At 40.4% G+C, this 26024-nt stretch overlaps 1 protein-coding gene and 1 long non-coding RNA gene across 2 annotated transcripts; both read left to right on the top strand.

Moving 5' to 3' along the window:
• Positions 1 to 23337, top strand: LOC149019809 (uncharacterized). The gene is made up of 4 exons (XR_016172073.1): positions 1 to 257; positions 329 to 411; positions 7315 to 7403; positions 22527 to 23337. It is a non-coding gene; the product is annotated as an uncharacterized LOC149019809 (long non-coding RNA).
• Positions 23338 to 24743: 1406 nt separating this feature from the next.
• On the top strand, positions 24744 to 25130 carry LOC149019808 (uncharacterized). Its single transcript, XM_089150968.1, has one exon. It carries the CDS (start codon positions 24744 to 24746, stop codon positions 25128 to 25130), a length of 387 nt encoding a protein of 128 aa, XP_089007094.1.
• Positions 25131 to 26024: the final 894 nt, after the last annotated feature.

The following is a 26024-nucleotide window of genomic DNA, read 5'->3' as shown; positions in this document are numbered from 1 at the left end:
AAAAGTAGGAAAATGACCAGCCTTTTAATTCCTTCTGCGTCTCCTGTTGTATCGACACAGGCCAGGAGTCTCAACTCTCGTGATCCGGGCGGGACCGGAGGAAGGCTGTTATCGCGAAATCCATGATGCCGTGGACAACGGCTACCATTGGCACTCATCCCGCAATCGATGAGTTTCGCAACTCGGGACAGCAACAACAAAATCAGCAAAAAGAGGAAGCTGCTCTTTCCGTTTCCGATCAAAGGACACTCTATCTGGTAAATTTTCTGCGTGTGCTTGTCTCCGCTTCAATTTCGATTGGCAAAGTCTTATATAATTATTCCATCAGGTCAACATCTTCATAGTGGATACGTCTCGTTTTCTCAACAACTTTTATGCGTTATGCGAGGAAAAACTCGTCAACGTACACAGGTATGGATTGCAGTTTGGCGATTACATTGGTCCCGGGGCTGGAGAGTAAACGGGAAAACCATTTTTTTCTGACTGTCTTCGTTCCCTTCAATAAGATTTCCCATAAGCTTAATAAAAAGTTCAATATGATTTTGATGATTTTCACTGTTGATGCCTTTGGTTAGTACTTGCTAAAGGTATTTTCTCTTCCCGCACCAATGCTTCGTTGACAAACCTCTGTAGCTGGTCGTAACAGTCGATCCTAGCTCCACTGTTGCTAGCGGACCGGTATGAAAAGACTGAGTTGAATCCTTCTATCTAAACTGGATTTTAACCAGTCCAAGAACCCTAGGATGGATCATGGGTATAAATAAAAATTAAAAAATAAAATTAAGGGTATCGCTGCCCTATGGGGTTATTAGGCGCAGATTAGGATCTGAATTGTCCCTTATTGGTTCCAATCCAATCCTGATTCTTGAAAGATGGAACCATGTCTGGACAATGAATTCTCATGCTGTAGCCGTGCCCATCAAATCAATGCAGTTTAAATAGTTATCGGGTATTTTGATATCTACTGAGTCCAAAAATGATTATTTTATTCCATCAGTTTGCAGTCAAAGAGCGAATGGTAGGTCAAGAAGGGGCTCAGAATTCCCTCTCGAAAAGCTTCAAGAGATTCGGCGATCGTGTATTTGAAGGTTCATTCTCAGAGTGTTTCAATATTGATTGGTACACTCAATGGTGGAAAGTATCTATACCTGTGTCATAGCCTTAATTAGCTCTAGTGAGATAAGACTCATAAGAGTGAAGAGGAGAGTTTCAATGATGTAGGGATACTGGAGGTTCAAGTTATGGTAAGAGAGGATTGGGGAGAGCTAGACCTGTAGTTCCTATTAAAAGTGAATGACCAATTATGGGTTCCTTTGTGCATATGAGACTCAAAAGTGTTCTCCATCAGGGATGGAGTTGGTTCCTTTTTTGCATGGTTGCATCATTGTTTGTTTCTGGAAATGATATTCTAGATATGGATGTCAGTAAACTTTAGTCAAACTTGACCATTCAAGAGCCTGACATTGGCTGTTACCTAATGTTTACTGTAAACGGTTATGATGATAGTTTCGTGGTTTCCAGACCTGAGAGGTGTTAATCATTGCAGACCAACACAATGTACTTTAGTGTATGTAAGATTGATGCCTACATACGACTGATTATACATCAATATGCTAGGTTAGTTGCGTCTTCCTGTGATTGGAAGTGACATTTAGTTAGGGATCCACTTTCTTCACAAGGAGATTATCTTGAAGAAAATCCAAAGTTTTGTTGGGTGGAAATTTCAAGTTTGGTGGTTTGGAAAGGGTTCCAAGTTTGGCATTCTGATGCATGTGTGATTCATGTTGGCAACTTGGCATGCATGGATATGATCATGAATGGCGTGATGTGGTTGTTGTGGGTATGGAAGATGTGTGTGAACCAATGATGCAATATGAGATGTATAGTGCATGCATGATTAAATTGCATGCATATGATAAGTAGCATCATGTAGTGTCCATGGGCATGAGATGGTACCATAGCATGGGATCTACATTTAGCATGACATGCATGGCAAGAAGAATAGTTGAAATAAATAGATGGAAAGGGTCATGCAGCTAGGTGGCAAGGCATTGGCTGGTAGTAGGGGCCACAAACACTCACAATGCATTGGTAGCAAGTCAACATTAGCAACCCAACCACATGCATAGACCACACTGACCAAGAGAACATATATCAAGATCTTGATTTCATTGCCCAACTTTTTTTTTTTTTTTTGGATGAACAAATAATATAAATAACACGAGAACTAGATATACAAAGGATGGCCTTTTAAGAAGAAGAACGAAAGGAAACATTGAGACCCTAGGAGACAACAATAAGCCTGTTCCTTGGGGTATCATCAATTAGGGGGAGGGGAGAAGCAACAAGCCCAGAAGAAACATCAAAGCGGATGGCATTCTAAATCATATCTTTCGAACGAGATTTGGAGGTCCATCGCCGAAGATTCCGTTCCCACCAAAGATGGCGAACAGTAGCATTGAACACAAGCTTCCCAACCCTATCACAAATGGAGGAGCCTGGAAAGTTTCTTAGAATCCAAGACCATTCACTAGCAAACCCAAAAGATTGCCTCGAACGGGGCCAATTAAAAGAAAGGGTTTTTTTTCCCATATAGAACTGGAAAAAGGGCAAGAAAAGAAAACGTGCTTAATGTCCTCAGAACCATTCCAACATAGGATGCAATTTGGGCTAACAGGGATATGGCGGCTAATAAGGAATGATTGAGTGGGAAGGGCTTGGTTGAGAGATCTCCAAAGGGTAAGGGAGTGCCGGGGAATGTGGTTTTTAAACAAAACTAGTGGGGGCCAGGGGGTTTGGGGTTATGGGCATGGAGAAGGTTCCAGGCAGAGGAGGTGGTAAAGGTCAAGGAGAAGGGAGGGAAGCCAAAAGGTCAAGTCCCGGGTGGAATTGGAAATAGGGGGAAGGGAATTCCATACCTGTGTGAGAATGGGGTGGGGGGTGGGGGACCAGGATCCATCAGAGATGAAATTGGATAAGGGGGTGGTCTTGGGGATGTAGGTATTATAAACAGCACGGGGACCAAAAAGGGAAAAGAGAATGCCCATCGGATGCCACGGGTTAAGCCAAAAGGAGGTAGAGGAACCGAAGGATATTGAAGTGGAGGTAGTGGAAAGGGCACGGGGACGCAACAAAAGAAACTTCCTCTAGATCCAAGAAGGATTGGATGGCATGGGGGCTGTCCAGAAGGAGTCTAAACGGAGAAGGTAGGAGTAAACCTAGGAAACCCGGATGGAATCTTGCTTTGAAGCAATTTTCCAGATAAGTTTAAGGAGGCAAGTAGAGTTAACATCAGTGATACGGCGGATGCCAAGGCCTCCTTCGGAAGGTGGGTGACAGATGGTCGACCAACTGACAGGGTGGATGAAGTGGGTAGCTTCACGCCCCTTCCAAAGAAAGGTAGAGAAAAGGGACTCCATGGCATGGACAGTGGATTTTGGGATGGAGAAAATTCCACACCAATAGAGATAGGAAGGTTGGAGTATAGAGCGGTTGAGCACAAGACGACCAACTTCTTGCCTATATATATATATATATTATTTATTTATTTATTTTTGGTTGAAACCAAAGCCATATTTCAGTGTGAAGCTTAAATTTCCGTTGAATTTCTAAGTGTTTACCAAGATTTCGTCAAGATATTTATCGAGATTTTCCCAAGTTCTAACTGAAATATATCTAGTATATGAACAAGGTTAATGAGATATTACCAAGATATGACCAAGATAACCAAGACCTTGGTCGAGCTGGAGTAGTCTACGGTTTTGAATGGCATCTCGTCGTATTTCCATAAAAGATAGATATCTTACAAGATCTAGTGAGTTCTTGAACCATTCAAGAGAGCCATGTGCCTCGCAGTATGAAAGGGGCACATGTCATGAATGTCAGCATCAGTCACTGGCAGCCACATGGCCATACCATGTCACACCCATGTTTGAGAAGAATGAATATGGTACGCATGAGTGCATGGATGCTTGCCTTGTTTATCCAAGCATTAAGGGGAGGTTAAAATATTCAGAAAGTGTTCATGAAGAATCCCCTGTTGGGTTGCTCTCAGTAAGTTTGATGACCTGTGGAGTTGAAAGTAGGGAATAATGCTTTTAAAATGTCTCGGATTGTTCAATTGGCATAGATGATCAAGCAGACAGCAAGACATGTAAGGTACTTGTTTTGTGGACACTGAAACTTCTGGGCACTGCTTGTATTGCCTTGTTGGTAGGAGCATAGTAGTCATATGGCGCAATCTGCAAAACCAAATCAGTTTTCTTGGCTAATACACACATCAGAAATGATGGTAATGATTCTTTGTGTATCCTAGCTGTTGCTAGTCCAGTTGTCATAAACCACGCTTCCTGGTAGACATATATAGTCCTCTGTTAGGTACCCTGTTGGAGCATGGTATACAATAAGTTGATCCTTTTTTGTTGGCTGAAGCTCTGAAAATTATGGCCTCCATTGATGAAAAGGTTTTGTTCAAACGGTCTCAGTTTTCACTTAGAGGAAAATGCATTAACTGATATATCAACAGATCAACTGTGGGCATGGGGCAACCCTAATGTCGTGAGCATTATATAGAAGGATAGATTCATCTCTGGTTTAATGTTTAACTAAGGATCATGTCTAAATGGACATGGGATTTGTGGATGAAATTGACCTACCTGTCCCTAATTGGTCACTGTTACATGCTATGGTGTCATGTCTGGACTTTATTGGAGTTGTCATTTGAGCACTGAAATGTCATCAGCTATGAGGTTACCTACCTGGGGAGAGGTAATCTCATTGTGTTAAGTCCCCTTTATCAGTTGTAGATAGTTGATTGATGCCTACCAACTGTGTGTAAAGTTGGAGAGAACATGAGAGATATTGAGAGATTGTATTTGTATATGAATGAATGAAATGTAGATCTGGTGGCATGTTTTGTAAGACATTTACAAAGGATTTTAACAAAAAAGATTTTAGAAAACTTTTATCTTACCATTAATTTTGTTCTATAAATGCTTTTTTGAAATTGTTTTGAGGTCTAATCAATGTTTCAGATTCTCTATATGTGCTATTACGACCTTCTATGGTGATGACAGTAATTAATTCCATCCCCTAAGGTTTGTTACTTGATATTGTGAAGTAGAGGGACCAGAATTAACTACTACTTTAGGAGATATAAGAGTCATACTTCAATTTAGGTGTCGTTACAGGTAATCTGGTATACATATTTAATTGAGAATTAAAAGTTGGACCGAGACTAAAGTTGTTGTTTTCAGTAGTTGTAGTGTGTTATCACTAATCTTAAGTCAAATATGAGTTTGTTAGCAAGTTAGTTTCTCATTCCTAGTTCCTATAGGATTGTTTGTCCTTTCCTTTTTTGAGTCAGAATTGTATGCTTTCTATTTAACCCCCGTTAGGGCAAGAATAAAGGCACCATAGAGTTTATGATTTTCAGAATTGCCTTGCAAACGTTGTGTGATGTATTCATGTGTGGAGACCTTTAAAAGATGTCATCCAGCTTCATTGTTCGTGGTGATTCAAAGTCCAGTTTGGTGCTTAGGTGGTTGAGTCCTAAATTCATCAGTTGACTGTATCAGTCCTCCATCTTCCTTATGAAGCCTGCTGCCTTGTTAAGGAGCTAACTTCTATCTTCCTTGTCTCTATCTGTTTAATCTCTCTTTGATTCATTCACCATTACAGACACCACTGATCTATTGAATGCATCCATCAGATTTGAGATCTCTCAATAAGGTTTGAGCTATTATTCCATCATAAAATTGCCCAACCAGGCTACCATTACCCATTCAATTCTTACTGCTGCAGGATAAACACTAACCTCCATTAACACCTAATTGCCCATTCTCAACCTTAGAACCACCCTATTGAACTAATCTGTTAACTGCAGGGTATACAAACCCATGTTTACTGCTGATTCACTTGTGGAGGGAGGATCCTGAGGTTGAACCTAGATCTAAGTCTTGCATCAATCAATTAGACCTTAGATTCCTGGTTCACATCATGTCACTTGAGTGCTTTAAAGTAACTGCAGGGGGATGATTGTAATTTTATTCAAATTTAGGGATGTTTCTGAATTTTCTAAAATTTTAAGGTTGGTAGAGTTAATCATTTGCATCAGTGGAGGTTTGTGATTTTCTCATTAATAAATGAATATTGGGGCTTCACTAGTTTGGTGATGATTGGCATCTTATAAACCTTCGCCTGTGCATGGACATGGCAACTTGTGTGATTGCCTCTTGCTTGGCTTGCAATGTCATCTTAGATGCTCTAGGCAAACAGTTTCTCACCCCATCTCCCAGTAGATGTTAAGTACTAATTCCACAGCTTGGAATTTGGAGATGGTGTCTGTCTTCTTTGACTTTTGGAAAATTGTTGATTCCTTTTCTCCTGCCTTTCATCCTCGTCCAGATGCTCCTGGAGGACAGTTTCTCAGCTGTCCTCCGGGCTGATTTTAAGTGCAACTTGTGCAGCCTGGCATTGGTAGATTGTGTATATTGTGTTTGGCTTCTCTAATTCTTGGAAGCATTTTCCTGTGAAAAGCTTGTATGATCCAGGAGCAGATGGTTTTTGTCCTCTCCAGTGAATGATGGTATGATGGAAATTGCCACACTGGCTTCTCTTTACCCCATTCTCCTCTGAGGTTGGACTAATGAAAGGATCAACCGATGAGTTCGCAGACATGTCAAGCAGTTGTCAAAATGTCAAGCCTTTCCCCTGATATCTGTCTCCCTCTGACATCCCAAGCAGAAATTCAAGATGTGTACCAAACCTGGGCACCTTAGCTGAAGTGGGCAAGGAATAATGACATATTGAGTCATGAAATGGATGGGTCGTCATAAATTTGATCAAATTAGTCTGAGAGATATTAGGATTGTCTTTGATCAGGAAAGACATACGAGAAAGCAAGTCAGTCTTCCTTCAAAGAAAGATTTTCTTGGTTTTTTGCTGTCTTTGATCAGGAAAGACATACGAGAAAGCAAGTCAGTCTTCCTTCAAAGAAAGATTTTCTTGGTTTTTTGCTTGTTAGGGGTTGGCCATAATTTTATAGCTCACTACGGGCATTGAACCTGAGCCGTGGAGGTGTTCCCTCAATAGAGAAACTACTTCCCAAAAAGCCTGGTTAGAGCTATTTCATCAATGGTTGGTAGTTTTGAATTTAATGCAAATTATTCAGCAATGTATGTGGTTGTTCTTGCATGCATTTGCCCTGTTGACATTGTTGCACTTGCACTTACCTGCCAGGATTTCCCCCCATTGCAGCTTTCTTAACCGAATTTGCTTCATGGGTTAATATGCTTTTGTTGGTTATTTATTTAGAAGAATACTGAGGCTTGATTCCTCCCTTGTGCTGCTGGAGGAACAGTTGAGGGGCACTTACAGAGTTGAAGAAACTGAATGACAGTCAGGTAAGAATTTGCAGGACCTTTACGAGTGTTTGATCGTTTTTCCTGAATAGTTCCTACAACCTAATATGGCAACTTTTGCTGCCCTTTGTATTATTCCATCTCGCATGGTGCTCCCTCTTTTGTTTGCTTCTGATCGTAGTCAGTAGTATGTCATGCTTTTTACACAGATATGTTACCCTTCATAATTTTTGTTGGGGTTGTGTTGAGCGTGAGTGAAAATTCATACTATTTACAGGGTAGGAAATTAGTTTACCATCTTCCTTGTTTTTTACCCCTTTTGGGAAGGTAAGTGGGAAACAATCTACAGACTGCTGCTTTCTGATAAATCATCGGTTAATGCCCGATGAACATTCCTGGATTTGATTTTTATCAAAATTGTCACACAATTTCTGCATCTTTGTTTTGAAAAAACATATTGATCCTCTCCTTTAATATGCTCCTAAAGGTTTATATATGTCATGGTTTTATTTAATTTATTTTCTTTACTGCTGGTTGTACTTCAAGTGGTAACTAAATCAAAACTAGAAAAAAGAAAATAATAATAAAAACTCAAAGTTGTATACATCACATCATTCAGTTAATTGGGCTGTAAATCTTTCTCAAAATCATAGTTGTCACGGCGATGAGGCGATGCGAGGCGGTTTAGGCTAGTTGAGGCAATGAGTCGATGAGGCGCCCTCCGAGGCGCTTTTGAGGCGGTTGGGGCGTTTTAAGTGAAATTATTCGTGTACATCTCATTCACTCCAATTCATTATAAATCTATCATATCTTATATGATAAAAAAAAAACTAATATTAGCCTACCTCAAGTCATCCAACATACTACAAACTACACATAGTAGGTCCTAAATAAAAAGCTGCGGGAAGAAAGGAAGAGAAGAAGTCATCTGTCATGCGGCTTGCTAGAGTGTCGTCGCGGGAATGGAAGAGAAGAAGAGAGGAAGAGAGAGAGTTAGGGATTAAAGTGAGAGTGAGAGTGTGAGACTCGAGTCAAGAACTTATTCTCTTTCGATTTTGTTTTTATTTTTTATTTTTTATTTTAACATTTGATCGCATGTAGTGTCATTATAAATATGCATATAGGGTCAAACAATAGATACTTTACAATTGGAATCTAATACGTAATTCAATATATGCCTTCGATTTGGCATCTTTCATGTGATTTAAAAAAGAAAAAAAAGCGGACGCCTTAGGGTTTAAGGCGCTTGAGGCTCTTGAGACAACGGCTAGGCAATGCCTCATACCCCAAGGTGGTCGCCTTATTGCCTGAAAATGAGGCGACACCGATTTGAGGCGCTCCGAAGGTGCCCGGACAACTATGCTCAAAATTGCTGAACTCAGTTTTGGTTTAATCTTTATCTCTTGGTATCTCTAACTTCAGGCAGGGTCAAAGTGAACAAATTGTGTGGAGCAAGTTTCTTCACTTTTGATCATCAGCACCGCCACTGATTCAAGAAAACAATAATTTTTTTTTTCCTGAGGAGAAAGAAATAGATAAAATTTTTGCAGGATGCTCTCAGAATGAATGGGAAGCCTGTGGAAGTTCTAGTTATTACACTTCCTTCTTCTTTCAACGAAGGTAAACTTACACATATCCTGTTATGATCTTGGTTAAGGGTAGGGCCTCAGATAGGGTTTATTGTGAGGAAGTATGGGTTGGAATGTTTTAATGGAAAATAGACCATGGTTAGTAAAGGTCAATATGGTCATTATAGGAAGAGTCTTAGCATATAAATGGATTAGGGTATGTCATGAGAAGGTAATGAAGAACATTATTCCCCAAACTTCTAAGTCTCTCTTTATTCTCTGGACTTCTTCTCCTTCCCAATTCCCCACTCTTTTGAGTTCTACTCCCAACCCCTCTAAAATTCCTCTACTCTAGGTTCCCAAAAATTGGGTTCACAACATTGATCCGACCTGCCAAATCCGACATGGCGGAAGCAACAGCTGAGCGGCCATTGCTGAATTTTCCTCGATTCGCCGGAGGCAAATCCACCCACTGGATAACCACGGCTAGACGTTTCTTTGACTACTATGGTACCAATGAAGAGTACCGTCTCTTGATTTCTTCTCTTCACATGGATGTAGACGCTTTGCAATGGCCTCATCAGACGAAACAAAGAACTCTGTTCACTCCTAGTTCGATTTTATTGAAGCATAGTTTGGCAACCATAGTGGGAGATCGCTATATGAAGTACCCGCAAGCATCCCTATAAAGAAGTTGATCTTAGGGAGAATCGAGGACTTGCCGTAATGAAATCGCTGTCATCCGGGGTGGAACCACTAGCCAATTCATTGATCAATGCCTTCGATAATGAGAAGGACTTAGATCCGAAATTAGAGAAGAAGGAACCTCAACCTGAATCCCTGCTTAAGGATTTCGGTAGAAAGAGGGATGCAGATCCAAGGGAGGCGTTGAATATTCCCAATGTCGAAAGGCATGGTGACTTCTCAATTTCGGTTGTGCAAACCACAGATTTGAATAGTGTTGACATGGTGGAGCAAGCGGTGCTGCTAGAGGACAGAATGAAACTTCGTGTAGAGGTCGAATTGAATAGGTGGAAACTCATTGATCCGAGTCGAGGAATCGCACAAAAAATTGTGTTGAAGGACGCAGTTCATCCTCTCACAAAGAGCAATGTGAAACGGCAAAGTGCTAACACTCTCCCGGCGGGGCGGCGGGCACTAAAACCACCATGGTTGCGAGTGGCCGCGGAAGGCGGTGGATGGAGGCAGCACCGAAAATGGCAGCAACTACAAAGGGGCTCCACCGATGAGGTGAAAATTTCAGATGCAGCAGCAATTAGGGTTTTTTGTGAAGAAAATAAAATCGCAAGGGAAAAGTGAAAAGGAGAGAGTGAACTAGTCGGTTCGGTTTGGGTTGATGGGCTCGGTCCGAGTCAAACCCTTGGTCCAAGGAACTAAATCGTGGAAATTAAAAGTTGGGAAGTGGGCTCTAAGATGTCCAAACCATTCAAAAGGCCAACAACCCACTTACTCATACTCTAAACTAAGGATTTCAGACTCTATGCAAGGGCCCGTTATGTGCAATACTACTGAGGTGATACCCAAGCAAGCAGAGGCCCAGACATTAGATGAACCACTTACTACATTTTATCAACAGGGGCATTTATGGAACTATACTATTCTATCTTCTTCTTTCTCCATCGTAGTGCGCAAGATTGTGCAACCGATCCAAACGAAGCCACAAGAAGTGGCATTGGTGGAGGCCTTAATTCCAACAGCGGTGGACTGGTTCCTGGTTTCCTGCGATGCGACCAACTGAGCTGATTATGTAGGACAATTGCTTACATTTTCTTTGGTGTTGGTGGATCCCATTTTTATGAGTTCAGGAAGTGGTGAGGATATGCCCAAAGTTGTCAGGATGATGCTATCAACTGAAATTTACCTTGCACGGGAAGCATTAGGTTCTAGGGTTGTGCAACGATTTTCAATTACAGAAGATGGTGATGTGGGTGTTGGTGTTGCTGACTTTGTGACGTTGTTGCGGTAAACCCATCGAAAACCTCTATGTGACGCTCTGGAGAAAACGAAAGAGGGATCGATTGTGCTTGGGTTACTAATCCTCTTCCTACTGGTACCTCAAGGACCATTTCAGGTTTTTGTATTGAAACAAATTACTTAAACAGCAAACTCAATCCGTGTTCTATATCTAAGGTGGAAGCTTCAGGGCTGTCTGACTTAATTCATGGTTTTGCTAATTCGCCAATTTTCTGTGAACATGGGAATAAATTCAAACCTCGGATTGCAACTCTTGAGTTCGATCGTGATCACAAGGTCATGGGAGTTATGAAATCAGCTTCAAGGAGAAATACACTACTTGCTGTAACAGCTGCAGTAGAAAATGTGTTAGAAAGGAGCTACACTATTCAATAGCTTGGTGGTTTGAACCCGAAATGAGTGTGAGTAGAATGGCCCTTATTCTGCTATTCCTTCCCGAAATGTTCACATCTGTGCTGCGTTACCTTGATTTTGCTTGCAAGAAGGACAACGAGACGTTTGCAACATACGATGGCAATGGGAATTGTAACATGCTCTTTGGTAACAGGTTTTCTGTAACTGCTTCAGACCCTGTACCCACTATCACTGCACATAGTGTTCAGGCTGTTCCTTACTTTGCTGCTACCTTAAACGTGTATGGGATATTCGTTATGAATGCTAGGGAGAAATTGGATGAAGAGATCGACTTGGGTCTGTATGAGAAAGGATTTAAGGAGCTGTTGGGTTTGTCCAATGTGGATACCACTTCTCTTTTACAGCCTCTTGGGTTCTCAGCTGTTACCAATATACTAATCACTGGAATTCACTAAAGTCTGATGCTAAATTCTGTGGGACTTTACCAAATTTCAAAGCTGAGCATGATTCTTGTGGTTTGTGTGATGGAGTGGATTCTTCATAGCAAACATTACTCAAAGAAAGTGAAGATGGCAGTGTCGGGGGTGGGGGAAGTTGTAGTTGGTAGCAGCCTAACTGGTGTAAGAATTAATGCCAAGGGTTTCCTGTGTGCTGGCATAGCTGTTGTTGTTACCTCCTTGCTGCAAATTTTCAAGTGGTTATTGATTTTGGGTTATGCTGGAAAGGAGATGATGGAAAGCTTGATCACTGATGATGGTTACAAATTCTTGGAGGTGCCAAAGGGTAGGTTTGAATGGAAAGTTTGGCAAGGTATTATTCAGCATTGCATCAAGGAGAGAGAAAAGATAGAGAATTTGGATCTAGGCCAGGGAGGAGCAGCTGTGTATCATTGTCTTAGTGAATCAAATGGCGATTACAGGTTAACAAACCGCTTACATTTTATCCACTTATTTAACAGCTCTCCAACTGGGCATGTCACAACCACATTGGATCTTGTTGGAAAGGAGTTGCACTCTACCAGAGGTGATTTCAACATGGTTACAGCTTCAAATGTGAACACAATTGAGGCCATTAATGATGAAGCTGAAGGCTGACTCGCACTTGCAAATGTTGGGGCGTGCCACAAATTGTTGAGAAAACAATTGATCTGGGCCTGGCAACGTTGACTGGGGCTTGTGTGGTGAGCAAATTGAGAAAATGCGGTTGGAGGCTCGCTATTGGGAGTCTCTGAAATCTGGGGTTGTTGCCATAGTGCACACAGGTGATCGTCATGGTGGTGCCAGCGCCACACAAATTTTTTTGGAATGGTTTGTGGCTGCAGAAGTCCAGTGGTTGCATATTGACATGGCTGGCCCCATTTGGAAAGATGCGAAGGAGGGTGCAACGGGTTCCCATGTCTTCACTCTACCATGGGCAGCAGTGGTTATAACTGTGGCCTGCATTTTCAAAGCCTTGAGGAGGTGTTCGCTTGAATCCTCAATCAAGGCAGTCTTCCTCGCGATAAACTGGGAGATGTTGCACTTGAACCTCGAGGACAAGGTTCTCTTAAGGGGTCGTTGTTATGATCCTGGTTAAGGGTAGGGCCTCAAATAGGGTTTATTGCAAGGAAGTGTGGGTTGGAATGTTCTAATGGAAAATAGACCATGGTTAGAAATGGTTAGTATGGTCATTATAGTAAGAGTCTTAGCATATAAATAAATCAGGGTATATCATAAGAATTTTATTCCCCAAACTTCTAAGTCTCTCTTTATTCTATGCACTTCTTCTCCTTCCCAATTCCCCAATCTTCTGAGTTCTACTCCCAACCCCTCTAAAACTCCTCTGCTCTAGGTTCCCAAAAATTGGTTTCACAACATTGGTCCGACCTGCTGGATCCGATAGGAAGTTTGGATCATCCCAAACCCTAAATTTCTCCTCCTTGTTTTCGCCAAACTCTAAAATCACCCCACCCCAATGCAGCAACAGTTAAAGTTCCATGTATGGATTGAATTCTCCACAGTCCCGTATCTCCCTTAGAGAACTCGATCCAAGTGCAGCTCCTGCTGATCAGCCAAACCCTTAGAAATCCCTTTTCTATTTCTAAACCCTAACTCCAATTTAAATTTCAATTCCCTTGTGCTGCTGATTCTGTTCAGCGCCCTTAAACTCCTTAATTGTTAATGTAATCTTAACTCAAAGACTAAAGATTCCCCTACATCAACTTACCCTATCACTACCCTCAAACCCTAAATTGGCAATATTCACCAATTCGACTTAGTCAAACTCCCTTACCAAGATCAATCCTGGTTATTGGCTCCTAGTTAGATAATTTCAGTCTAGGACTATCACCAATGTGGGTGCTTCCATAAGAAGACCTAACTGAAAATTTAAAACTAAAAGTAATTTGAATCAGGAAATTAGAGTAATGAAATGCTATGAAGAAATATTAACAGTCCAAATTAGGAATTGAAATGAAGTCAAGGCATACAGAAGTGACCTGAAGTCCAGACCTATCACATAATCATGTCAAGAAAATATTGGAAGAAATATTCGTATCCAAACCATAGGTCCATAATAATACAATTAGACAACCACACACGTTGAGTGTTCAATTCCGGCTTGTCATATTTATCAGAAGTAGTTTCCATCTCATGATTTGCTGGAATGACAACATAGGAACTTCCAATTACAACACCTGTTTAGATTCACCAGAGAGGGAAAAGGTATTAATAGGATTATTTAGAAGATCATGCCATTACCAGGAAGAGACCCAAAAAGAGCAGACCAGTGCATGGCTAAAGCATGTGGTTAAATTGGCAGAAGAACTACGCTTGGTTAGTAGCTTTTGACCTACAGAATGCGGTGTCTGAACTGCGTTCTGTCGACCAATCAGGCTACACATGCCACTCTCAGCTTAATCACTAGCCAGGGGTGCAGAATATTCAGTGGGGCTTTTAGTTAGCAGCTTTTGACTGTGCACAATCCCGTGTTCAATATATACATACACATTTCAAATAAACACATTTTCCATTGAACCGTTGAAAGGGCCCTTTTCTCTTTTTTCAATTTTGTTGTAGCTTATCCAGGGAACTACTACTATATGTCTTTGTAAATAGAACTAATTAAGAATATCAAGATATAGAGATTCCAAATGAAGTAGAAGCACCAACCATGAAACCTCTGTCCAAAGACCCCAGACAAATAGAAATGATAAGAAGAAGTGGAAACTAAATTTTCCATTGAACCACTGAAAAGTGCCCTTTACTCTTTTTCATTTTGTTGTTAATCAAAATAATTAATAGAAGTACTAAGAATAATCAGAACTTGGGGTGTTAAGAAGTTATCTCATTAGCTATGACATAAGCTATTAGTATAGCAAGATACAGACACTCTGAGTGAATCAGTAGCAGCACCACCCATGAAATCTCTGTCCACCCACCCCACAAAGAGAAGCCGGAATACACAAGCAACCAAAAGTTTACAATGAGATTCTACCTTCATTAAGGGCATCCAAATTGGTGCGCTCAATGACATCGAAAGCTACAGGAGTGGAAACTGGCTGCAGCTTTGGACAGCTACAGAAGGAGGGTAGATACAGGATTGTGTGTTCTCCAACCTTGACTGTGTTTTCAACAAAATCGTTCACCCCGAGATCCTGACACGTGACTGGACAAGAAGTCTTACCAATCCTATTTCCAGCGGCAATATGTAAGGGAAAGCCATGACACCTACATGTCTATTTAAAAACCACCAATAAATGAAGATCCATGAAGAATATTCTCAAAAAAAATTGTTTCACATTCTATACAGATATGCCTTACCCATAGAACATAGTGGACTAAGCATGCCAAATCCATCAGAATGTCTAGCGCAAAAGTAAAAATGAAATGGGTATTGTTAAGATAATTGAAGAATGGGGTCAGTGTTGTGAAGCTCAATGCTGATGGTTAATCCAGATTAATCCAGGATAAGTGACTGTAGCAGTGCTTTTATGTTCTCTTTCTACTATGGAATCTGTTGTGACAACTTAGTAGAGATCATTGGCCTTTGCACCGATTGAAGCCTTTCAAGGAGTCACAAATTTTCACTTTACAGGACAATTTTTTTTTTCCAACTGCTAATCTGTTTGATGGATGCTTGGTGATTCTTTTTTTCAAAATCACACTTCCAGAAAGAATAATCATGTGGCAGACAATCTAGCTGCAAAGCATCTGTCCATCAGATAATATTCTGTATCTAGAGCCTCTTTTCTCAACTCTCTCATGAAACTACCTAAATCCTTTTTCAGAAATTCTCCAGGTTTTGGAAGCGGGTGTCTTACTCCTATCTTGCATAGGGTTTGTACTCAAGCCTAACACAATTCTTTTGGCATAGTTCTGGATCTCAATTAATATAAGTTCAAGGGCATGCTTAGAGGCCTAGGGTAAGATATGAAAACTTTCTTGAAAAGTATAGATAATTTATTTTATTATTTTATTGCAAAATGAGACCCTTCATTCAAATGATTTCCTATAACCATCAATATTTAAGAAAACCCAATAATGGGGCGATCAAGTACCTTATGAATTGCCAACAGATCATGCCAGTCCTGTGCATGTAGTAAGAGCAGAAAGCTAGTGATGTTAAAATTACTTTGTCTCAAGTTTTATTACCATTTACATGCAAGGATTGTAGTAAGTGTGAAATCCCCTAGGATCCTAACCCGAAACCCTACTTACATGCCCGAGGACCCATAGATCCAATGCTAGGAAGTTGTGGACCATCCAGCTTGAGACCACTGAATTAACATCTAAATCCGTGGGATTGGATGTTAGAGATCAAGTTCTCTTGCTGTGTCAGAAAGTGATAGTTGGAGGGACTCAAACCTGGATGGATTTGGAAGGTGGATTGTCAGTTTTCAAAAGATGAAGTAAGATAATACCCAAGTCCAGCTATGAGTCTTGGAACTCTACATAAGCTTGCACTCATGTTTAGAACCACCCTAGACCAACTGCCTATTTTGTTGCTTGGCAGTAACAGGGGCGGTGGTTGGGGGCAGTTGGTTGGTAACCTGCCGCCCAGGATACCCGGTTGGTCAGGACAGTAAAGGAAATTCAAGGTTAGGGGCAATTAGGTAAATTTCCTAGACTTAGGGTTAGCCCAGGAAAGTCCAGCAAAGGGGACTGGCTGAGCCGAAGGGTTTTGGGGTAGTTCTAAGGCTCAAATGATGGCTGGACTAGGGGTTTGGTCTGAAATTGATTAATCCAGGGTTTTGAAAAAATTCTGCGGAATATTCTAATGAAGAAGATGAGTTGCAGAAATTTTCCAGATTAGTGTAACTAGGGCTGATTGGGCAATTACTTATAGGAATGGGTTCCAGGGCTTAGGGCAAATCTAGGGGAGGGTGAAGGGGGGGGGGTCTAAGGGGCTGGGAATTAAGGTAAAACAGGAAAAGGGTTATGCTTAATGCAAGGAAGAAGAAGAGAAGGGGGAGGCCCAGGTGGTTAGGGTTTGGGCTGGAAGGGTGTTTGCAATGGTTGAGGGAGACGGGGAGGGGTCAAGTGACTTCTTTACTTACTTGTAACTCACAACACTAGCTGGAACTTGTAGTTGAATGATTGAAGAAGAATTGAAGATCTCGAATTGAGGAAACAAGAATACAAAACCCAGCTGCATGTCACCCTAAGGATCCAATGACTTTCTCAAAGCCAATTCTCAAATCAATCTTTATTCAATAATCCAAACTGCCCGCTACATCAAACGACTAGGCTATTTATAGCCTTGAAACCCCAAATTGACTTCAATAAGGACTCCCTAACTAATAGGGATACTAAACTTGAATTAACAAGTACTTACTGAAATAGAACTCAACTGCTAGTTTCAAAATAAAACCAACTTTAAGATAAAGTCCCTTGAGATAAGGAACCCCATCCTAACCTACTGACAACCCAACAACTAACAAACAAGCAACTTACTTACTTACCAAACTACGACTCCAAATAATTTAAAAAGAACAAAATTAATCTCCAGAATTTTAGCTGGACTTGACCCAACTAAATAAGACTCGAACCAGGGGTGGGAAATGACCACAATTAGAGGGAGAGTGGTGGTACAGATAAGCATAAATGGTTATTAAGTTACTGGGCTACAACTTTGAGATCGGGAATAGAGAACAAGGCTGCCACGCCTTATCATGCCAGTCCGAAGGGGAATCTTAGTTTGGTGCACTCACAACCAATGTTTGGTGAGAAGGTGTGCAGCTGATTAAGGAAGTTGGCAATCATCCTCGTTACCAGGTCATTATACAAGATTTACGTTAAGGTTTTTGCCTGATCACTAAAAGCACCTCCTGAAGTGGAAGATTCTCCCTTGATTCCCGAGTTGCTCACTGAGTTTCATTCCACCCTTGTGGAGGATGGTTTAGCTTTCTCAGGACGTACAAGCTCATTGTGGTTGTGGTGTACTAGGTTGGCATGAAAAAAATCATTCGTGAATTTATGGGTACCCGTGATACTTGCCAAGAAAGGCAACATCAATCCATTAGTCCTGCAGGACTTATCCAGCCCTTACCAATTCCTAAGCGCGTATGGAGGACATGAGCATTGACTTCATTATTGGGGGGGGGGGGGGTTGCAATAATAGTTGTGGTAGACAGTTTGACTAATTATGGGCACTTTGTGTCATTATTCCGTCCCTACACAGTGCGTGATGTAGCAATACAGTTCAGTAGAGAAGTTGTCAAGTTGCATGCTTTGCCCTCTTCTATTGTCTCTCATCAAGTTCGACTATTCCTAAGTAATTTCTGCTGTGAACTGTTTATGATTACTGGTACTAACCTCTATAGCCTTAAAGTTAACAACGAGGTTGAAACGAGAAAGGCTTATGGTGGATACCTAGGCACCTAAAGACAAGGAAGGGTGTAGTAAGCAATGAAATTCTTCGAGGAGTTGAAAATAAGCATAGATTCGGAGATTTCCAAATTGGTCCCATTTGAACTACTGCTGAATCCATGGGCACAAATGGTAGACGATCTCACTCTCGAGCGAGATCTCGCCTTCTATAAAAACCAAGATATTGACCATCTCGGCGAGATCTCGGTCGATATATACAATTTTTTTGCATCAACTTGGCGGCCCATCTCGGTGGATTTTAGGGTCCCATTTGGGTTGAAACTTGGTATTTAGACTATTTAAGGCATTTTGAACATATTGGTGGCTTTGGGATTTGTCAAAAAACAACCTTATGTATGATTTGTAAGTCTACCCATTGTGTGAAACCGAAATGTTGTAGGATTAAGGAATGCAATGTTATACAACATGTAATATAGAACCTTTAAGGCATATAAATGAAAAACAAGTGTATCAAATGCATCAAACAACCTCAATGTTATCAAAATTCCATCCATATGAGTATCTCAATCTCAATTTTCAAAAATAGAATAATAAAATTATACAACCATTAGAAGTTCTATATAAGTCATTAAATTATAAGTTTATAAGACAAGTCGAGAATGATTGATTTTCCTTCGATGTTGTAGATGTGCTAAGAGTAGTTGCAAGTGAAAATTCAGCCGAAATCCACAAAAAAGGCAAAAATTTGAGAGTTCCAGCGAGATATGGCGAGATCTCGAGCGAGATATCCCAACTCTCTGCTCTCGACCTCCATCTCGTCTCGCCTATCTCAGAAAACGAGATATCTTGCTAGATCTCCCTCCATGCTGCACAAAAGACAACCTAGCAAACTGAAACATCTTAGTATCTAGAGGAAAAGAAAGCAAAAGTGGTTCAACCTAAACCGTGAAACGGTTTGTGGGAGAGCAATACATGCATTGTGCTGCTAGGCAAAGCGGTGGTGTACTTCAACCTAGATGGCAAAAGTCCAATAGCTGATGCAACACATATCACCCACAAACGAAGGGCCAAACAAAGGTTGTCAACATGCGTTTGGAGACTTAGTGGCAATGCTTCTGTGCTTGACAACCTAGGGATTGGGCCAATTGCCTTGCATGGGCTGAGTATTGGTATAATACCACTTATCATGCTTCCATTGATGACCCTTTTTAAGTTGTGTATGGACGAGAGCCTCCAACGTTGCTCTTTTGGGATTTGCATCCCACTAAGGTTGACAAGGATGACACTTGCCTCTAGGAGCGAGACCGAATTTGGATGAATTAAAAGCCAACCTACTGGTAGCACTGGAACAGGTGATAATCCGCCAACTAGCATGAGCGAGAAGTTTCTTATAATGTGGGAGGTGCATTTTTCCAGTACTTCCTTTAAGTTACAACCCTATCGCTTTAAGAAACTTGGTCACTGTCTCAATGAGAAGCTCAGTCATCGATTCTATGACCCTATCCAATTATACAGAGGATAGGACCTGTGGCCTACAGGCTACAAATGCCAGACACCTCACAAAGTCACCCAGTCTTTCATGTATTCTAGCTGAAGAAAGTCCTTGGCCAAGGTATCAATCACAACCACTGCAAGCCCGTTTGGCTGAAGACTGGGAGCTTACCCTCACACTTGAAGAGGTGCTAGCATTCTATTACTTTGACCAAGGATTTGATGCAGAATTGGCAGCATATCCAAAAAAGAGAAAAGCCCAGTGGTCAATCCCATTAAAGCCTAAGGATATGATCCAAAACAGCCCATGGCTTGCATGGGCTAGGACTATTGTAGTGGGATAAAATGAGCCCATGGTTTCATAGGCTTGGATTACTTTAGTGGGAGAAGATCAACCCACTATTTTGAACTAAGCCCAAGTCTAGCTTTGAAAAGTCATCAAAAGGAGCTAGTAGGTGGTGTTGGTTAGTGGTGGGGTGTAGTAGGTGGATGTTTCCATTATTGTTTTGACTAGTGGTGTTGGGTAGTAGTTGATTTTTCCATTAATGTTTGTAGTAGGTTGTGTTAGGTAGTGGTTGGATGTTTTCATTATTGTTTTGGTCTCTTTAGAGTGCTATATAAGAGACTCATGTAAGAGGTGAAAAGACGACTTATGAATTGAAATCAAATTGCTTGCTAGCATTCCTCCTCTTTGGAGAACCCTTGTGTTTGATCAAGGTAGGTTGGTGTTCGATCAATCGATCCACCTTGCGGTGTGAAGCCCGAGTGTTACATTGTTATTGTCACTTTCTCCATTATAGTTCTGCCCCTATTTGAAGATCTATTCAGCCCGTTATAATACCATTCTAGTTTCAGCCCTCTTTCCCATCTAAACTCTGTTTCACCTTAAGTCCATCAAATTTGCAATTGACTCCCTATGAAAAGGTCCTATTTGGGTACTGTTTTGATCAATCAAATTCGTTATCTACATTAGGATTACTGCAGGTTTTGATAAATGGAAACATTACACACTGAAAATTCTTGGGAGGACTACTTCCAAATGGACAAGCAATTTCTTGACTTCCATCTTGAGGACAAGGTGAGATTCATGGCGAGAGGTGTTGATGGGCCACTAGTAAACAAGTCTATGCCTGTGGTGCTAGGCCTGCTGGGTAGTTAATGAATAAGAAAAAGAATAAAAAAATAAAGAGAATAAGAAGAATAAGAGGGGACGCATGGAGAGCAAAGACAGGGTAGCACTGGACTCTAGGTAATCCAGGTTAATTTCTTGCTTTTCTTTATTTTTTTATTTTTTCCCCTTCACTAAGAATTCTGTTGTGCTGGGTTGAGAGCTTATCACTCAGATATACACCAATTTGACCGGTAGAACCGCCCTACACTCTAGGGATCATCCCATATGTCATTGCTTAAGTTCTCTCCAAGTTCCATTCCCATCCAACCACTATAACCTATGTTTTCTTTTGTGTCATGGTTTGAGATCTTAGTCTCCACAGGGATATTGGTCTCTTAAAAAAATCGAAATCTTGCAAGATCTCGGCTAGATGTGAGAAAAATGCCTGGTCAACTTGACCCAACTTGGAAGCCCATCTGGATGGGTATTAGGTTTAGGTTTGGGCTGGAAGTTGGTATTTAGCCTATTTTAGACCTTTTAAACACACAAGTGATCTTACATATGTTAGAAAACAAGTGTATATATGAGTTCCACTTGGACCCTAACTTTGAAATCAATACAATGGAGGAGTTACATGCAGACTTATAAAACATGATTTGCACAACTATTACTTGATATAAATAAAGACATAAAGGTAAAAAGTCAAATTATACATCAAACATGTTCAGTTGTTCACAGTTTCACATTACAACGTTGATATACTTTTAAGTTACACCCTGAGAGTACAGGAATGAAATCAATGACTAAGAAAGTGATGAAAATCCAATTCTAGGGGTAGGGTTTCTTAGGAATATTCCCAAGTATTTAGGATTTGCCCTGAATCTTCTAGCAAATAATCTAAAAATTGTATGGGGATACCTAGGGGTTGCCCTAAAATAGATTAGAGTTGAATGGAAACACGTGAGGGAAATAGATGGGTTCTAAGGAGATGATGGGAATGGCATTGGGATATCCAAAATTAATATGGGATGTGACAAAAGTAAGAGGAAGGGAAATTATTGTTCCTTTGAAAAGAAACTATTTAATTCTTGAATTAGGGAAACGATGGAGGTGGGTGAAAAGTAGGGAATGGCCAATACGGGAAGAACCCTGAAAGGAAAAAGAATCTTTCTTTCTTGCTCTTTCTTCTTCTTTGCTTTCCTTTCTATCTTCTTTCTTCTTTTTTTTCCTTTTTCTTTTCTTTCGGGTTGCACAGAAACAGGGGAGGGCTGGGGGGGTCTTTGCTTGGGAGAGAGGAGGCAGGGGATGGGGTGGGGAACTTCTGTACTTGGTCAATGCTAAAGATCTTGAAGAAGGCTGCTGGATTTCTTGAAGCTTGCTGGAATGAAGAAGAAAGACTGCAAATCAATGGAAGGTTACTTGATCTTGAACAAAATCGTTACTCAACCATGGCCCCCTCAACTAGGAATCCATGATCCTCAACAGGTTCATGCTTGGTTCAAACTCTTTAAGATAGATGATTATACAGGAGAGTAATACAGGAGAGTAATAAAAATGAAGCGATATTGTGATTCGTACCAACTTGATCTTGTTGCCCTTGGCGACAAAAATGCATGACCTGCATGACCAGTGTTTTTAAATCATTCCTTAACCTTCATTGCTGTGTTGGAGCAGTGTCATGACTTTTTCTGCAACTCTCTAGTTTTTGCTTCTTAAGTTTATCGTGTCCTTGAATTATTAGCGTGAGGCAATTCTGCATGTATTCTTGGTGGTATGTGATTTTTTACAGATGTTTCAACTGTCAACTGTCTAAATTATGACTTTTATTCTGCAACAGAGGCTTTTAAGAGTGGACAGCTGTAGGAATTGTTGGAGAGGGCAATATGCTCCTGATTGACATGAATGCAACCAAAAGGCTTGATCTTTCCAGTATTATGAAGTAATGCACTTCCAGGAGTTATCAAATGTTTATGTGGCCGTTCGCTCATCATTTGGGCTTTTAAGACCTAAATTCTGCATTGTTAAAATTTGAATTGCATGCTGATGATACTGAATTGTGAAGTAGCAATCTATTCAAATGGTGCTTATGTAACTACTGATAATTCAAGCATCAGTAAGATATATAGAGGAAATCTGATGACATCAATATCATCTAAATTTTCTTCACTCACGCTTACTATGTTGAGTTGTTGACCACTGTTTCTATTCATACATGCTCCCATAACTATGATCGTCACTCAAAAACTTAGCATCTGCTTATCATTTTCATCATCATTGTGATTGTCACATATGACGAATATGCATATTTTTATATATGGTTGCGTGTAATCTGATGCATGTGACCTTATGTTCTTCTCTTTCCTTTGGGTAATGACACAGAGTGGCTTAATAAGCTCTCAAGTTCCTGTACTCTTAACTGCTTACTTGGATGGCAGGCTGGACAATAGTGTCTTCAGGTAGGTGGTCCTCAATTTAGGGTGTGTTACAGGCCCAACAACTTGGACTTTGCTTCAGTCATGCGCATTAAATGCGCGGACAGTTAAGCAAAGCATTTTAGGCTGTTAAATCGAAATTTCGGTCAAAATTTCAATTTCGACCGTTCATATTCAACGGTTTAAATTAAATTCCGACTGAGATTTCAGATCTGAAGGTCCGAAATCTCGCTTGACGGTCATGCGCATTTAATGCGTATAACCCAAGCAAAATTACGACTTTCTTTTTTCTATTGTAAAAGTGACAGGTACCAACTAGACATTGTATGTTAAGTGTTTCTTTTCCGATACGTAAAAAACAGTATTTTGTTATGAGGCCCAAAATCACGGACTTGGTTCCTGCTTATTCAATGCATAGGACTGTCAAGCCAAACACTGTAGGCCGTCGTCGATCGAAATTTCAATCTCGACCATTGAAATTCAACGGTCGAGATTCAATTTCGATCGAGATTTTGAATTTGACGGTTCGAAATCTTGGCTTGATGCACATGACCCAAGCAATTTTGCAAAATTACTACACAACCCTAAAAGGTCATGCCATGCGAAAAGGTTGGTTAACGGCTACACTTTTTGCCATAAAGGCCGAGCCGGGCTGCGTTGCGCGGTTCATAGCTGGTTCAATTTTGTGACGGTGTTGCTTTGCGACAGTTATTCCACCATATCCACCATAAAAACAGTGGGCCCCACCTCTAAAAAATATTAAAAAAAAAAAAAAAACTCCCATCACCACCCCCCCCCTGTATTTTGTGGTGGTAAGCCGTTGTGCTCCCCGACGGAGTCGCTGATCCGGACTCTTGCTTTGCTCCAAACATGCTGCTTGATCAAAGAATCATTCATTTAAAAAAATAATTTTGTTATATTATTGGGCTCGATATGATGAATCAAAGAATTGAAGATGGAGAAATATAAAAATGTTGCATCTAATTATGTTTAATAAATTACGATAAAAGATATAGGAAGAAATATCTTTTAAATGCATCTAATCACATTTAATCAATTCGTATAATGAGGGAGAAAGGATTATCTAGAGAAAAAAAAAAGTATAACCATTAATAGAGAGGGATCCCATAGAATGACAAGAAAAATTTTTAAAGAATAAATTATACAATTTTTTTTTTTGGTATTTAAGGTGGATTTTGCTTGGGAGCAAGCAGCAAATGGCTGGATGGAAAGGAGTCATGAAATCTTAAATCTTGAATAATATCAACATGTGCAAGTTAAAACAACTTAAGTAAACAGCTCTGGTTTTTTTACCTAATCCAAATGGTTCAGGCGACTCAAACCAATTCATTTTGAACCAAGACTAAGCATAACGACTTTCACCTGTGTTCTGGGCGAGAACTTGAAAAGCCTCTGGTTTTCCCTTTTCCAAAACGACTAAGGCGCTCCTAAAAATAGAGAACTCAGAGGAGTTGTGTTATGAGTTGGATCAATTGCAGGGAAAAGACTTTGCCTGCAACATCGATGAAGAGGATGATAGTTTGAAATACATCTTATAAATATTTCCCAAATGTGAATTGGTGTTAGAGGTTCCTCGCTTCTAGGCAGTTTCAGAAGTAGCGATGATGAAAGGAGGAAGAGCCATGAGAGCTGCGGCCAAGGTTGCCAGTTTTGGCGTTAATGGAGGTTTGCGAGGTGCCCCATCAATGTCTGTGGCAGAACCAACGATGGCCAACGCCGCTAGAATGGGTTCGAGGCTTGCTGCTAATTCTGTTGTCTCTTCTGTGGCCATAGACGAAGGGAGGTCCTCCGTCTTGCTTTCTTCTCAAAGTGGAAAGATTGATGCATCGGCACAGAGGCCGTTATGGGAGATCGATGACTGGGAATTCGCTGGTGATGGCCATTTGGTTTCGACCCCTCCGATGCCTAGAGTAGTTTTTGGAAGAGGTTCTGACATTACAGGAGGCCAAAAGGCAATTTACGATTTGAAAGATGCCTTAAACGAGTAACTTCCTTGTTATTAATACCTTGTTTATTTCGTTTGAGAAATTTACTTTTTTCTCAAATAGAGGCCGCTAATTTTCATTATTTGAAAATTTTAATGTAGAAGGAACTGAAAGTACTTTGTATTATGAAGTATTAATCTGATGTCTGTAAGCTGTTTTGAAATATTGGAACATTATAGATAATTTTAAAGAATTTAAGAAAGCATTTTGTGTTATAAAATTGATGTTTAAACCTTTCAAAAGAGTATAATTTCTTTACTAAGCATCATGACTCTATGTTTTTATGGGTGTTCTTCCTTAGTAGAATCTGTTATCATTTTGGAGGAGCAGTCTCACCCTTATTTTACCATAGAAAGAAATCACAATCCCTTGTGCAGGGGTGGAGAAAAAAAGGGTCATTTCCTAAGATGGGAATGAGGATATCAGATTCCTTTCAAGATAACTCGAATTTCTAATCAATAAAAACCCCGCAATGAACTAAATAAAAAGGAAAAGGTTCAGAAATTACTTCTCCCTTCTATACGTTCTATACATATATCTTCAAATTGCTAGTTTATGTTAGACACAATTTATCATAACTCCTTGGGTTTTTTGGGCATTGTCCCTTCCCATGACACAGATATGAATGCTAATGAATTATCTGCTGATTGTCACGGCCTTAGTTCTTGACTAAGCCAACCGTGCCGGCACTTAGCACTTACTTGTACTAAGTCATCCTAAAACCCAACTAGAGAGAGTAGAAGAAAGCTTGGAGCTTCAAAGAGAACCTTGAGAGAACTTGTATTGCTTACTTGGTTGATGCTTTGTACAAATGAGTCCCTCCCCTATTTATAGGTGAGGTAGGATACAATGAATGGTTATGATTTTGTACAAGTGTCAATAATCTAATGGTTAAGA

The sequence above is a fragment of the Hakea prostrata genome, chromosome 3 (assembly GCF_041222555.1).
Source record: "Hakea prostrata isolate BN-2017 chromosome 3, UWA_Hpros_2, whole genome shotgun sequence".
In the NCBI taxonomy this organism is placed as follows: Eukaryota; Viridiplantae; Streptophyta; class Magnoliopsida; order Proteales; family Proteaceae; genus Hakea; species Hakea prostrata.
Note: the sequence above shows the minus strand (reverse complement) of the source record. Positions and strands in the feature narration are given on the sequence as shown.

Coding starts and splice junctions, on each gene's coding strand:
- LOC149019808 (XM_089150968.1), top strand. CDS start 24,744: ATGATGAAAGGAGGAAGAGCCATGAGAGCTGCGGCCAAGGTTGCCAGT.